Raw genomic sequence first — 16,587 nt, 5'->3', positions numbered from 1 at the left:
CAATGAAGCACGTATTAATGTCTTTATTTAATAGTAAACAAAAAATTATTAAAAAATTCAGTATAGTTTTCAATAAATTTAATTTTACATCAAATTTATTTAAATAATCGAATCTAATTTAATTCGAATTTAGTGTAATCGGGGTCATTTACTTTATATACCACTTTTAATGCTATTTTGAGAGAACTGATTATTTCCTTAATACAATAATAATCCCGGATATTTTCGAAACGATAAAGCAGACGTTCTAAACGGTAGCCAGCAACTACCTAAACTTTGATAAATGTAAACCTTTCAATCTGGGAATTAGTTTGGTTTAAGATTAAATTAAAAAGCCCTAACCCACGTTAGAAACGCTTAATATATAATGTGCTATTAGTGGGATGGTAAATATTCTTATTGAAGTTAGAATGAAAAGTAGGCTTGACATATTTATTGTTTTAACCTTCAATACAATTATGGAACTTCCTCTTTTGTATCATGATTTGATAATTATTAAGTATTTAATAATAATAACAACAATAGTCACAATGGGTATAAAAGATTGTCTTTATATTTTCTTTCTAATTTGTGATTAAGTGTTGAAAATTTAACTATTGACAAATATATGATACTGGATAAATTTATTTAGAATACAAGGTGTGACCGGAAAGTAGTTTATTTTTATCTAAAATTGTAAATTAGGGATGTCGAAAATATCTAGGTATTTTTTTCAACGAATCGATAGTTGTAAATGAGAGTATCGAACTTTTAGGTGGCAAGAAAAATATCGATATTAAAAACTTAGGGTCTTTGAAGAAGAGTACCGAAGTTTTAGTTTGCGATTTCTCCCTCACGGTCATCAAGTGAATTTTGCGTGGAAAAATATGAGTGAAGCAGGAAAGAGATTTGAGATTTCTTTCCCCTACCCATCACAACAATCAAGGACATCAAGTGAATTTTGCGTGGTTTGGTTTGGTCAAACTTTCTGCTCGATACATCGATATGTTTTTTAAAATATCTAAATTTCTAAAAATATATTTATATTTTTCTTTTCAGCCAACATCGCTACTTTAAATGGTTGAAGGCCCTTCCAAGGATCTGTACTAAATGGGGATAATTCTTAGCTTCAAAGCAATACTATGGCAGATCTGGTTTTGAATCTCTGTCTTCACACACGTATTTACTACCTGTGTTAGGATACATGATGGAGTTCTCACCAAAGTAATTGTTTTGTTGGAAACAAATTCCCTTCGAACACCCTACAAATCAAGTCTTATATTCACAAGTTTAGAAGTGGAATTCCAAGCAATGTGGTTAAAAGCTTTTAAGGAACAACGAAAAGAAGTAGTCGGTAAAGTAAAAATAAACAGTTTTTTTATCCATTACATTTTATCCGTTACATTTATATATAAATGTATGGATTTTAAAAATCTTATTCTTTTTCTGGCGCATTATGTATGTGAACGTTTTTCCAATCGATTGCTGGTAAATGTTGTTTTTTATATATACTTTGTATATCAGACAGGTGATTTTTAAGTCTTAAGATTTTAATTATATTGGCCCAAATCGTCCTGAAATAAGATCAGGATTTTTATTAAACAAAATTAACTTAATACTAATCAACATTTATGAAAAGAACCTGTAAAACACAATATTCATTATACAAATATACTAACATAATAATGAATAAATATGACAAAAAATTAAACATAATATTTATCTCGGATTTTATTGTTTTAAAATTAATTGTATACTAAAATAGAATGTGATCATTTCATACATATTTATCTATATAAATTTTGGTAATAAATAATTTACACGAATCCCACGACGTCGAGGAAAATTGTTAATCGTTAATATACGAGCATATTGTGTTAAGATAAACTAATTTAAATGTATACTGTCATATCTAAAAATGGACTATTGTGCATTAGAATTTATTAGCACCGTTTTCATCGAGATTATATATTATACTGCTTGTATTTTTTTTTGCGTTGTATTAAAATATAGAATGTAAATATAAAGAGAATTCTTCTAAAACATTATTATTGTTTTTTTTTATATATTTTAAAGTCCCCTTTTTCCAGCTAGGGTTTATAATGATTGGACCTTACTGTTTAACGTAGGCTCCGAACGTCGGCCCTCTGCATTAAGCATTCCGACTGGTGAATGCCCAACTGGAATGTCATTCCAGAAGACATCCGGTGTTACCCAGCTTGGTTAGTGGTGTGGCTTCGATTATTTTCCTTGTCGTATTTATTATTATTAGTCATACATGAGACAATTGTGTCATGTAAAACGCCATATATTATATGACATTTAATTTATACGGTCAGAAATATAACCTACAAATATTAGTAATTTTGCCTTAATAAATTGAAGGAACATTTTGCGGTCTAAACATTTTAGCTGATGAACATCAAATGTTGTGGAATATATATGGTAAGGCTAAGACGTTTGAAAAGTTTAAGAATAATAAATTCAACGCTAAAGGCAACGGACACAGCAGAAGTTTGAAATTGTACGAAGATGCAAGTTTGGTTCAAAATGAACGAAACTGAAAGACTATAAGATAATAATATCAGAATTAAGTTTCCCACTCAGAATATAACTTTTTTTTCAGCAGAAATGTCAGGTGATATTGTAATAAAGATCTACATAGAAGTCTGTATTTACAGGATGTCTGTATTTTCCAGATTTAACACTTTTTGAATATTGGTAGTTCCGATAGAAGCAACACCATTTAGCAGATCACCAAAATTGGTTCTTAATTTATGTCGTTCCAGATACAAAGCATTTTTCTAGATAGAATTCGACGATTTTTCAACAAACACTATTATTCATAATATGACTATTACGTTGAAAAATATATATTTCACAAAATATTTTACGTTTTCTTGATTTAGACTGGGTACTACTAGCAAATTTAGTAATGTCAATTCATTTCTAATTACATCCATTACATTATATATTAATAGTGACTTTTTTGACAGAAGAAATTATCAACTTTCAAATAATTTATCAAATATGGATTTTTTAATGAACGCGTACTATTCGCTACATATAAATATTAAATGTCAGTTTAAGTTTCTTGGCTATCTCTTCTGAATATAGTAACGAGCAACAAAAAAGGAAAAAACAAACAGTAAAACTCTTCACAGGACTATAAAATAAGACGTTTCTTCTGGCCATCTAGATTTTATTACGAAAAAGGGGCATGAAAGGAAGTATACTGTTTACATATTAATCTAACGTAAACATTGTTTCCACTTTTACAGAGCGGCCGACCGTTTTTGACCCAGTAATACTTTCTCCGGGGCTACAAAAATCTTCATGTTACCTAACGTTTTTAAACATCTGCTTATTTTTTGTAACAATATTAGTTATATAAAAATACCAAGAGCAATAATTTTGCAGAATTTAACTTTAATTAATTTGAAAAAATCATAATAAAATTAAATCAGTCACCTAATTCTGTTGAAAAATTGCAGTTTTAGATGTATTTGATAAAAAAATGCCCTAAAAAATAATGAAAATTAGTCTCTCAAAGAAGGGGGTCCTCCTTGAAGACTAAACATTCTTTCTAATTTCACAGATCATTCCCATTACCGTAAGTACTATATTACCTACAGTGTTTAATAATTTTGCAGACCTTTTAATTAAATTTAATGATTTAAAATAAAATTATCTATATTAAATGGTGCAAAAAGTCATCATTTAATAAAAATTTCATGAAAATGAGTTATTCTTATAAAAGAGTTTATCTTTGAATACTCTTATCGTCAGCCTTTTATATATATTTATAAACCCTTAAACAGAATCTCTTACTTAATTCTTCTAAAGTTTTAATTTGCTTCAGATAAAATCTATCAAAAATGGTTTGTGCGTTTTAAAAATGACGATGTTGAAGTTAAACAAAGTTCACAGAATATTCATGGAAAACTGAAAGAATTGGCATGAGAAGATTCAATAATTATCCAAATCACTGAACATTTACTAGACAATATACCAGACCCTAAAGCTTTTGGGAGTTACAAAATAATTTGTTTTCCCTTTAAACAAACATATTTTTTACATTGGATTATATCTAGTGATAAAAATGGATATATTAAACAATATCAAGTATACAAAGTTAACATCAGTTGCAAAGTGGAATATCTTCATGCTGCATGATGAAGTATAATTTTGTCATATCAGAAAGGTGTTATTCAAACAGATTAAACCATAACTAAGGATCTCTACCAGCTATAATTTATGGGTTTATTGAATATTAAAGGAAAAGCCACTCATACCTTCTAGATGTGGCTCCATTTGATAACTTGTTCGATCATTGGCATATTACTTCTTATGGAAATTTAAATAAATATATGTGATATTTGTTTGTTAAGTAGTGCCTAGGAATATTTTTAATAATTTTTTAAAATTTTATTTAAAATCAGTTTAATGAAAATTATTTCAAACATGTACATAATGTGTCTTAACTATAGGCAAAAATAAGAACGTACAAAGATAACAGCGATAATCAACTATTTAAACTGGATTAGCAAGAAATCCAAGCCTTAGAATTATTAGACTGTCCTCGGTATGGTGACCTAACATCAGAGTGATAGGTTTCAATGATATTAGAAAAGTTGGTTTTAGGAAATGTTCTGACAACGGTCAGTTAACCATTGCAGGTTATTTTTACGTCGGTATTGGTTATGTTTTTCGTTTGAAGAATACGATACCTTGAAATTTCTGTACAATCAGATGTGAAACAACTATTCAGAACGAGGGTCTAATGCTCGTTACTATACGTAAATGGTAAACAGTAAGATCAGAAGGAATAAAATATTATTAAGTATATATAAAGAAGTTATAGGTAAATATTTAGAAAATGCAGCAGTGAAAAAAATGATAACAATAATCCGACAAAAAGAAGTATTAAACTTTCATTAAGTCCCAACATTTTTTATGAATAGACAGCCTACAATTGCATTGTTTCCAAGAATATTCAGTTTTTCAAACAATAGTTTACAAAATGTTATAGATATTTTTCTACAGAATGTGTTATATCAACAAATGTTTCTATCGTCCTCTATTTCGTTTTACCGATTGCAATACATGCACCTATCCTTTGTCGAATGTGTGCTACATTGACAAACGCATTTTATTTCTTCCTTTATGACCTTCGACTTTCACACCATTCATTAGGAATTTCAGAATACAAATCTCTTGCAACAGGTTGTAAACATGGTATTATGATTTATCTATCTAGTTATCTATAGATAACTGAATGTAAAACAGTATCCCATATATATACGAAACAATACTATAGTAATAAAAATTTCCTCTCGACAATATTGTCTTTTGTTCTCGCAACGCATATTTTATATTTGGTAAGCAAATATATCTAACGGCTTGAGGAAATCCGTTAATAACACTATTATGAAGCGAAACGATGAATAAAATTAGTTTATATTTTACTAGTACGTACATAAAATTGTCCGAAACAAGGGAGTCCCTTATATGTAATTATTGGGTTCCTTCAAGTAGAATTCTTTAACAAATACTAGTTCGTCAGATTAAGGTTAACCATTTGAATAATTCTCATGTTTATTATATTTAAATGTTAATCAACGTATATTACACATAATTTATATAATACATTTTAATTAAGCACAATTACATAATAAGCAACACGTGTTTACTCCATAAAAATAGTATATTACACTACAAAGACCGAAAGTTGAATTTTCGGCCCTGCTCGGGAATCATGACGAGCAGGGCCGAGATTTCAACTTTTGGCCCGTGTGGTGTATACGACTTTTTTTCATAGTCGGTCGAAAGTACATTATTAATTTAACTTTAAATTTTGATGAGCATGTTTTTAATGCCTGCCCCCGACATCAATAGACTTCACTTCTTCGGAAACGTATCTGTATTTATTATCAATCACACTTCTGCATTAAAATTTCGTATAAATCTTCCTCGTCCGTGGATTCATTAGATGATAACGTATTGTTATTTTTTCTGGGTTATTGAATCGAGTGACGACGAAACAACATTGATGATTATTTTTAAGGTTAGAGGTAGCAACGTTAATGACAGTGGTAAACAATTTTTTGTAGCGACAGAATAAATAGTCCCTAGTTACGAGTATAAAAACGCATAAGAAATTCTATCCTCCCGGCGTTACAGAGGGCGCGGGTGTACTTCTCACAGGGAGTAAATGTTTAACTTTCTTCCCTGTTATTAGGGAGAAAGTACGTACTTTCGACCGAGGTATGAAAAAAAAAGGTTTTTAATTAACTTATATTTTATTATCATCGACTTCGAATGCTTATATTAAGACAATTAATAAATTCTTGGATTTTAAAAAATTAGTTTTATGTATTGGCATTCATTGGCATCATGGTATTACGTATACCAAATTAGCAGGTATTAGATATTTTAAAACAAGGTAGTACATCAAAATACATCACATCGTTTTTGATATAAAAAATAATAGAAAATCAAGGTAGGTCATTTAGACTATGAAAAAAAAAATTAGATACATACGATATACACGTTCGATTTCATTTCAATGTAAATTGGCCTACGGCTCACTTGATCAAAGTCGAATTCTAATCAAGGCGGCTTTTTTATATTAGTATATGTGCTTTTTTTGATCTACAAAGAACTCTCTTTCAGATGTTAACTTTCCCTTTTTTATTGTTCATAATATACGTTTATCTTTAATAATTAAACGCTATTTAGTGTTCGAGATAGCCATCGAAAATTTCTATAACTAAAAAACAACGTATGTGCTTTTCATTAATAATTAGAATTTTTAATATACGGCGTGGTAATTTCCAAACAAACAAAAAAAATTTTTATTTTTGGGATTTTGTAAAAATGATTAAATATTCCGATGATTCAAGGAAAATGTAATTATTTTCTCATTAATATACGACATTTTATGGTGACCTAAATTTGTTGTTAAGCGATCTCATTAAAATTAATCTCATTAGGGAAAAATTACAAAACAATTGAAAGCGGATGCTACAAGAGTCTGATGAATATTAAATCAAGTGTAACCTTTTTTATAAAAACTCAATTTCAGCTTTAATGATTTTGCAGCTGTCTTAACGATTTTGCGGAATATGTAAATATGTAATCTTTTTTGTTAAAATGTCAATTTTATTAATAAGATATTTAAAAAATGTAGCAACCTTAGAAAAAATAATGAATATAAACATAATATAAAAAGTAGCACTATTTCTACTATTTCTAAACGAAAATTTAGAATATGATTCGGATGATATATCAACCTATAGTATATACCAACCTATCATTAATAACAATAAAATCGTTATGACAAATCATGATTAGCTATCATTAAGAAATGAACTAGCGTATATATTTGTGCAATGACCCGCTACAGTGAAAGAAATTAAGAAAAAGATTCAATATATTGATTTAGTATAAAATACAACAAATATATGAAAATTTGTGAAAGATTGATGGAATAGTAAAAGTTTCTAAACATTGTTATTTTGAAAAATAAAAATTAAAACAAACGTGTGTTTTATTTCCTTTAGATTCTTATATAATGTTAAACATAGGGATTTTAAATTATTAAACAGGTGCAGGTTTTGACAGCTCACTAACCTATTTTCACTAGCCAATTTTCAGTTTTATAAAATTAAATTTTAAGATATATAGTTTCATAATATATGTATTCTTTCGGGCGAAGGTATTGATAAAATATTCCCAAAAATTTTGCGAATATCAACAAATATGCCAATATTATTTAATAATCGCCTATGCGGACATTGAAATGGTAGATTCTCAAAAAATCACAGGATTGTTATAAAATCGGACGAAGTTTACAAAAAGATGACTACATAGTTAATCATAAATATCAGCAAATATGTCATATTTGTAACTTAAAGACCATCGAAAAGACATTCGGTTCTAACCAGAACCCAGCTTGGTTATTGGTGTCATTTTCTATGCCGAATTTTAGTCTTGCATGGGGACAATCACAATTACAAACACAAAATTACAACCATATCATGGCAGAATTTGAACCCGCGACTATCGCAATAGTAAAATGGAACTCCTGTTGCCTTGGTCAGTGTAAAAAATGGTCAAATCGTCTGTTAAATCTACTAATTCACTGAAACTGGACATATAGGTAGCATCAATCTCTTCCATAGTTTTATTTTTAATTTAACAAAATTCGACTGTTCTCTTAATGATGCTCTATAAAAGAAAAGTATAAAAACTTGTAACTGATCTCTAGCTAGTGGATAAGCAACAAAATCCAAATTCATAGGCCATTAGAAACAATGCAATTAGGATTTAACGACAATGAAACAATAATTGTAAAGAAACAAAATAATCCAAAATGTTTCTAAAGTTATTAATCGAACCATAGTATCAGTATGGAAATGATGTGGAAATAATTTCAGTACAATTTTGACACCTGTTTTAACGGAAAATTATTGGAAGAAAAAACGAAGTTTAGTAGAAGCATATATAGTTAAATATAGTAAGATATTAAATAATTATAATGAATATCTATGATATATTAATTATTTTACCTACCTTATTGTGTCACTATATTCAATTTTCAGTTAGATATAGCATTATTTTAGCTTCGATTACTTTACCAAAACCGCAGGTTACCGATGGGTTACGTTTAGTCAGATGTTATGAGAATAAACTCCATATAATTTTACCTTATAGGTGCAAACAATTTCCTTGTCGATGATCGGAGAAGAATTTCTGGGCATCATTTTGATCACCAACAAAATACGAAAGGTTTGGATCGAGTTCGGTATTGCAAATAACGTATCTATCGACTCAATACGTTACAGAATGGAGGAACTCATATAATCCTAAATAATAAAGAAAATATATTTGTAGGGAATTTACATAAAAACAATTCTCGGCATATGTTGTTAAAAAAGCATGTATTTATGAAATATGGTTAATATAGTTTAGGAATATTAAAATAAATTGATATCGATATTATAATATATGTAATCTAATCGCGACCTTTATATAAATTATATATATATATATTGCTATATAGTTCAGAAATGATAATTTGAATCAAATATCATATCAAGATTGAGACATAAATATCTAAAGCTTGAGCATCAGAATTGTATACAAAACAAACGAATGCTTGTTCTAACCTTGAAGCGTTAGAAAATTGTAACACTGTGGGCTTTTGGAATACTCATCGACATAAGTACATTTTTAATAGTTAATTTTTTGGTTTCATATTGGACCAATAACCTTGTTCCAATATTAGAACAATTCGAATAACCACAGATCTAAATAAGATGCATCGAACTATTATAACAATACATTTAAATAGGTTAAGAGTTACCACGCCCAGGCCTTCATTGTTCAAAGAAGACGAATCAAAGTACTGGGAGTGTGAATTAATTATGAGGGATTTACAGTAGTTGACGTAATATTTTGCTATATTTCATCATCGGGACTTCTTTAACTTTGTTAATACGAAAACAATGTTCGTCATTAGATTTTAGTTTTTATTTGATGCCATTTTCAAAGAGTCCAAAAAACCTATTTCTTCATCGGTTCGGATGATCACGTCAAATGACAAGTCAACGAAACATCATTTGTGGAGTATAGCATTCGAAATTCATGAAAATCTATATAGAAGCAGTTAGTTATTTATATAAATAAAAACTTATATATTTAAACATACATACTAGCTCTATAAAATAAATATATAATATAATATTGTGCTATTGTATAATGTTACATGTAGATACTTTTATGGAAAACACAATATGGTAGTAGTGTTTTGAGCTGCACAAGCACAATTAAGCTGATCATTTTGAAAATATTGAAATAATTAATGATACAAATTATGTCAAATTTTGAGATATGTTATAAATAAATTCCAAATAATATTGGAAAATAAAACATGTGCATTTGGTGAAAATATCTAATGAAGGTGTATAATGAACGAGATAAACTGGCAACTTAAATTAAAATTGTTATAATTTACAATATAAATAATATTTAATACATAAATTGATAGAATGTGGGAGTAGTATAAACTTAATATAAAATGTATTTAATAGAAAAAGCATAATAAAATGCTAATTAAAACGATAAATAAAGATCAATAGATTCTTCTTAATTCAAATAAATTAATAAATAAAGAGAAGTTACAGATTAATGACAAGTACTAGTAAAGTACTAACAAATATACAAAACAATCAATTTTGACACTGATGACATGACATTACTTATCAATCCATTCTAATTTTATTTTATTTTTAGTCTTTTATATATAGAAGATATCAATTGTCGCACTGTTGGTGGATATTGTATGTCATAATTGTAGTTCTGTAGATTCTATAAATTAACTGCCTGTTATTTCGACATTGATGGTAGTAGCACGCTTAACATTGACAGACGTATTAGTGTCAAAGTATCACAAGAAATACTTGACAATACCATTTCGAAAAAAATCCTTCTCCAGGATTTGAGGTCGTTGTATTATTTTTTATGACAAAATGTTTAGAACTAGTAGTAATCCAGTGATCTACAAGCACTGGCTACGTGATGTCAAAAATTAGACGTCGAATGGGGTTTTGTCTGTTTTCTAATAAATAAAAACCGTCAGTGTCTTGTATCGCAGTTCAGAAGTAATTTCTTCTTTCCATAAAATAAAATAGCACTTTAAAGTAAACTGAAAGTTTCAATGTTTTAAATTCCATTCTCATTTCATAACTGGCATAGTCGATAGGATGCCGGGGAGATCATACGCTTGTTCTCTTTTGAAACCATTAAATTTACTGAAACCAAATTAATTATAGCACCTCTAACCTATGAATTCCCGGTACAAGCATCGCAGTTCAGGGTGTAAGGCAACCAAAGGCGAAGTGAAGTTGCTGCGAACTAATATAACCTATTAGGATTTGGACAGTTTCTTACCCGTAGTTTCTTGGAAAGTGGGGTCTCCAAAACTTGGAACTATACCATACATGGTACACCATGGACATTGGGGTAGAAACAGTGATATTCAAAAGATCAACAAAGCCAAATTCCAGACGGGACAACGATCATGTCCAACAAGTCCTTAATTATCATGTCTTTTGGTCGTTTATTTATGAGAAAGGTGTTCGCGATTGAAGACGTTAAGGGTGTTTATATTAAGGTGATGATGAGTGAGAAATCTAGACATTGGCAGTTTGGTTTATGTTCGAATATATTTAAACACTGAGTGAAATCCTTTTTCACAAATACTTGAAGATCTTAAATAAATCAACAAATGTCTACAGGATTAACTTGAATGTTATTATTAAAAGAAACTGATGACCTATCCTATAAAGACATTCGATAAATTAACTAGAACGTTCACCTGGACAATTCTCATTAAAAATTCCATTTAGGCAACCTGGACGATTCACTACAAGCGTCATAAATATTATTAAATCATACCTTCAATAATAACCAATTGAAACCGCGTTTTGTTTTTTCATTTCGTTGGTTGTTGAAAGCAATTAATCGAAATCCTTTGCACGTAGACAAAAGCAGACTTAATAAAATACGGTAAGTTCGCACCGCTACGCATGATATATGATTTTCGCATACCACTTATTCGACTGTGTAAACGCGTCACACCATATTATTTACTGTTACGGATCTGTGTGCTATCGGTTCTCTACATACACCTACGAAACTATCGAGTACGAATCGAAATATGACACCGCCAGGCCTTGGCTTTGTTTTTTAATATGTTAATTGTTTAGTAGCTCGATTGGAATGACGGCGGCTGTGATGATTGTATGTTAACAAAGTGCATTTGTTATTATTAAGCGTACTTAATAATCGCTTGTGTACGATCGGTGGCATGCAACAATCTATTTAGTGAAATGAGATGGTTAAAACGTTTGCTACGAGCCAATTAAGGAGATATGTTCTCATATAGAATCTAACGAATCAATAGTCGAATGAAGTGAAGGTTATTGCAATTTTAAACGTTATGAATACATTTTATGAATAAATTAACTTGACCATAAATCATGCTGGGTTGTTCGCTCAGTTTTTATTTTCATATTTAATATTCAAATATAATTATATACACGTTTTGTATTATATCAGTTATTATTATTGATTCAATTATATTTCTTTCTAAGTTTGTGAGTTAATGTGCTAAGAGTGACACTACTTTTGTTATTTTCGAAACAATGGATCAAAACAATTCCGTGCATTAATTTTACACTGCTTCTTGATAGGATAAAATAACGTTTAAGCGAAGCAAGCTTGAAAAGTGTTATAATTACTGTGCTCCATCAGAAACAACAATAAAACGTTGGTTTGCTGACTTTAAACGTGATCGTAGGGACACCGATGATATAGAATGCAGTGAACGTTCAGATGAGGTGGTAACACCAGAAAATATTAAAAATGCACAAAATCGTTTTGAGTGATCGAAAAGTAAAGTTTCGTGAGTTACCTAACATTGTAAAGATGTCAAAAGAATGTATTAGTTTTATACTGCATGAGCATTTGACTGCGAAAAAGCTCTGTTTAAAGTGAGTGTCGCGTTTGCTTACTGTTGAGCAAAAACAAGAATGTGTTGATGAGTCTGAACAGTGTTTGGCCATGTTTAAACGTAACAAACCGGTATTTTTACGTCGATATGTGACAGTGGATAAAACATGAATCCACCACTTCACTCCGGAATCAAAACGATTGTCATCTGAGTGGACAACAACTGATGACAGGCGTATTTTGAGGAAAAACATACAATATTCTAAAAAAATGGTATTGAAATGTTAGAACGACGCTGGAATGATTGTATTGCTCTTGATGGAGATTACGTTGATGAATAAAACTAATTTTGAACAAAAAAGGGTATTCTTTGTTACGCCTGGCACTTTTGTGTTATGTACCCATAATTATTACTCAACTTTCAAGTTCTTCACGTACATATTCGTAATTTCTTGTTCTGTTCTTCTGATAAATAGCCCATTCTATTTATCCTTTCAACTTTATCCTTTCTGATTTATGCTATGATCTGTTTTATAATTTTCATCATTTGTTCTCTCGCCAAATATAACCAAGCTTTTAGCTTACAATTCTCGTATTAATTTTTGTTGTATCTTCCCCAATTCTACAGCTCTATTTATTTAATACCTTTTATGTCTATTAATTGTTATTAAATGTTTATTATTATGTTTAATCGTCATAACTCCCGACCAAGAAAATCCTCTATCATGATTGGATTAATTCGCTTTGTTCAAATTTTCCTATTACGGTCCTGTCTAATTCTATATTTTAAGGACGATGAATAAATTTTAAGAAATAATATTGTTAGTTTAAGGCCTTGTTATGAAACAGAACGTACTATTAGATGCTTGCGTGTGTTCTCATCTTGTTTTAAATTTAAAAACGCATTTATTGAAAAAATTTATCATCTAAATGTTTTCTATCTATTACCATTTTCTTTGGCAACATGGTGATATCGTATCGAAATAATAAGTTTCTAGAAGAATGTCATATTTTATGATATAGAAGCGAAGACTTGGTGAATGACCATGAATATTCCAGTTCGATGTCGATGCAGATGGCTGAACTAACCCATGATATTTTGCGCTTATGATTATCGTTGATCTATCTTTTAGCCAGAGTCACAATACGTCACGGAAAACTCTTAAAACCCCGAACTCTAAAACAGTGGTGCTTGAAATGGTTCAAAATGGCATTTTCAAAAAGTTCGTGCGATAGTCATTTTCCTTTCTTTTAGATCTTTTCCATCGTGTGTAAACGTCTGGAAATTATTAATTCATCAACTGCCAAGTTGTCTGAAAGTGTTTCGAGAGTTTGAGCTTTCGTTTTCGTCTAATAGTCATTGTGTTCAAAATGTTTGATCTTTCAAGCAGTTTTTTTGTCATAAACATCCAAATCACCACTTTTAATCTGTGAACGAAAGAACAAAACTCACTAATACTAAAGGTTAAAAGTTAAAAGTTAAAAGTTAAACAACTGTAAACAGCTGTTCACATAGATGGTTCACATGTTCTCCAATAGGTATTGTTGATCAAAACATATATAAGTACTTAATACTTTCATTTCTCTAGAAACCCTTTTAGAACAAACTTGGAATTCCAAGTTAATAAAACGTTTTTGAATTTCAAGAATTAGCTTATTTGCATGTTGCCTTCATTCTTAACAATGAAAAGGTTGCACAGCAAGATCCCACTACTAGATCTATGGAAATAAGTGATAATTTCTTTGAAATCAATACTCATACCTTTTCAACATAGTAAAATTTATTCATCCTTAATCTTTAATCGCATCTGTTACTTTTTTTAATATTTAACAAAGAACATTAAGCTTCTGCAAAGACAGAGTTTCAACCAGCATTACTTTAAAACAAAATAAAACATAATATATTCACTGTATATATTATCAGTCCGTATGTTACATTTTAAACATAACATTGTTGTCAATAACATCAAGTCAATATAATTCGTCGACACAATGTAACATGAAATACTACGCCATTAAGTTGTCATTAGAAATATTCAAACAAGAAGATGGTAAGATAATTGTACACCAAAACCGTTAATTCATATCCTGGTATTTTTTCCTTATATTTACTACGTTTCAAACATGTACATAACTGCAATCACTTGCTGACACTGTACATTACTTTCTCCGTTTAGGGATAAGCTGATGTCGATAGCCGTTCAGGAATGCGTTTATAACCCGCATCGATTCGAAAATAGTCATAAAGTAAAAATTTCATTTTAAGATTTGCAAAGCATACTTTCTTTTAAAGGGAATAACATTTGTACATTGAGAGTATATTTGATTAATATATTGCCAGTTTCTTATGATAATTCATACTTTTGATAATCGAAACGAACAAATCTTCGTTATTCACATTTTAAAGTATAACTTCTATCGAAAAGTATTAAAGCGTGAATAAATATCAGTTGTTAATTACTATGTTACAGTGATTTGAATGACGTTACTTCTAATATTGAATATCCTACTCAAGTAATGATGTTGACTAATAATAGATATTAGACGTTGTTTCTAGATCATTTTTTCAGTTTAAAAAACATCATTATATTAATCAAAATATTTTTTACTTTGCATTCGAATATTTTTCCATATCTCTGGCAACATAGCGATACCATTGATTCATTTCGAAATTATGTGCCAGCCAAGCCTTGCTAAAATAGTTCTGAATAAGTAGTAGTCAGAAGGCGCTATGTCTGATGAGTACGCTGGGTTCGGTAGATCCTCCCATTCGATCAATAATAAGGCCGTTCTTTGTCTTCTGTGTAAAATAGACAATTGGGATATGTCGGAGCAACATCACCATTAGTTTCTAAAAGTCTTTGATGGGATTTGCGAACAGATTTTTCAAATAAAATAAAAGTCATGAAAGTCGAAAATTCAGTTTTGAGCATTCCATAATTAGCTTCGTATACATTGAATAACACAATAACATTAAATGAAAAACTGTTTTATGTAGACAAATGTTAAAGCTATTGAATTTAAGAGTTGTTTACATTTATATTTCATACTTTTAGACCAATATATATCTGAAAACCTGAAACCTAATATGGCTTACGTTGATATTAGATCTATATGAATATTTAATATTTAAAGTATATTCGATTGTGAAAAAGTTGGTAATTCGGTAGTAATCAATAAACTTGAATGGTCTCCATTTGCGTTTGAGTATTCTGTTTAAAGTCTTGCACAAATTCTAATGGTTGTTACAGGGGAGTAATGTTTAAAATGATTTTTGTTATGGAATGAGCTAACGAGTTATGCCGTGGATTGCTATTTTTGTTTCATGCAGGGAATGTCTAAATATTGTGTCGAAGTACTATATATGCTAATGTATATTCAGTATTAAAAACTCGATCACTTTCCAATGAGTTATCTGTTCTTGAATTTCCAGCTCAAGATCTAATGGAAAAAGAGAATAATTTACTTTTGACAGACAATGAAAATTGTGAGAATCAGAATTTCGACCTAGAAGATGCATCTAAATAGGAAATATTTAAATGAAAATTCATATTTCTATTCATACGTAACATATGTGATGAAAAGTGTTTCGCGAGTGTTTTTCGAAAAGTGCGATTTTTGTTCGAAACTGGCTTTGTTCGTCAACGTAATCTCCATTAAGAGCAACACAATCATTCCAGCGTCGATCTAACAATTCAATACCACTTTTGTAGAACGATTTATTTTTTGCATCAAAATAGACCTGTCACCAGTTGCTCTTCGCTTAGACGACGACCATTTTCCGGAGTGAAGTGATGAAGCCATGTTTCATCCTTGACAAATATCGACTCAATAATTCCGGTTTGTTACGTTTAAACATGGTCAAACACTGCTCAGAATCATCAACACAATCAATCATATTGGTTTTAGTAACAATGAGCAGACGCGGCAGCCAGTTTGAACAGATCTTTCTTATAGTCAAATGCTCATGTAACATAAAACCAACACGTTCTTTTGATATATCTACGATGATAGCAAACTTACGAAACTTCACTTTTTGATCATTCAAAATGATGTTGTAGATTTTTTTGATGTTTTCTAGTGTTACCA

At 29.8% G+C, this 16,587-nt stretch overlaps 1 protein-coding gene across 15 annotated transcripts in view; it reads right to left on the bottom strand.

The window, feature by feature from the left end:
• Wdr62 (WD repeat domain 62) overlaps window positions 1-16,587 on the bottom strand; it is a 168,543-nt gene that overhangs the window by 44,053 nt on the left and 107,903 nt on the right. For 3 of the 15 annotated variants that reach the window (XM_076398372.1, XM_076398371.1, XM_076398377.1), the window contains one exon: window positions 8,691-8,849. The exons of the other annotated variants lie outside the window; for them this stretch is intronic. In XM_076398372.1, the coding sequence (XP_076254487.1) occupies window positions 8,691-8,747 (57 nt within the window). In that variant the 5' untranslated portion in view covers window positions 8,748-8,849. The remainder of the gene's footprint in view (window positions 1-8,690; window positions 8,850-16,587) is intronic. 15 annotated transcript variants of the gene reach the window in all.

This window comes from Rhynchophorus ferrugineus, unplaced genomic scaffold, assembly GCF_030347505.1.
Source record: "Rhynchophorus ferrugineus isolate W39M unplaced genomic scaffold, kcgeb_rfMv2 rfM3, whole genome shotgun sequence".
Taxonomy (NCBI): domain Eukaryota; kingdom Metazoa; phylum Arthropoda; class Insecta; order Coleoptera; family Curculionidae; genus Rhynchophorus; species Rhynchophorus ferrugineus.
The sequence above is the reverse complement of the archived record's forward strand: the minus strand, read 5'-3'. Positions and strand labels throughout refer to the sequence as shown.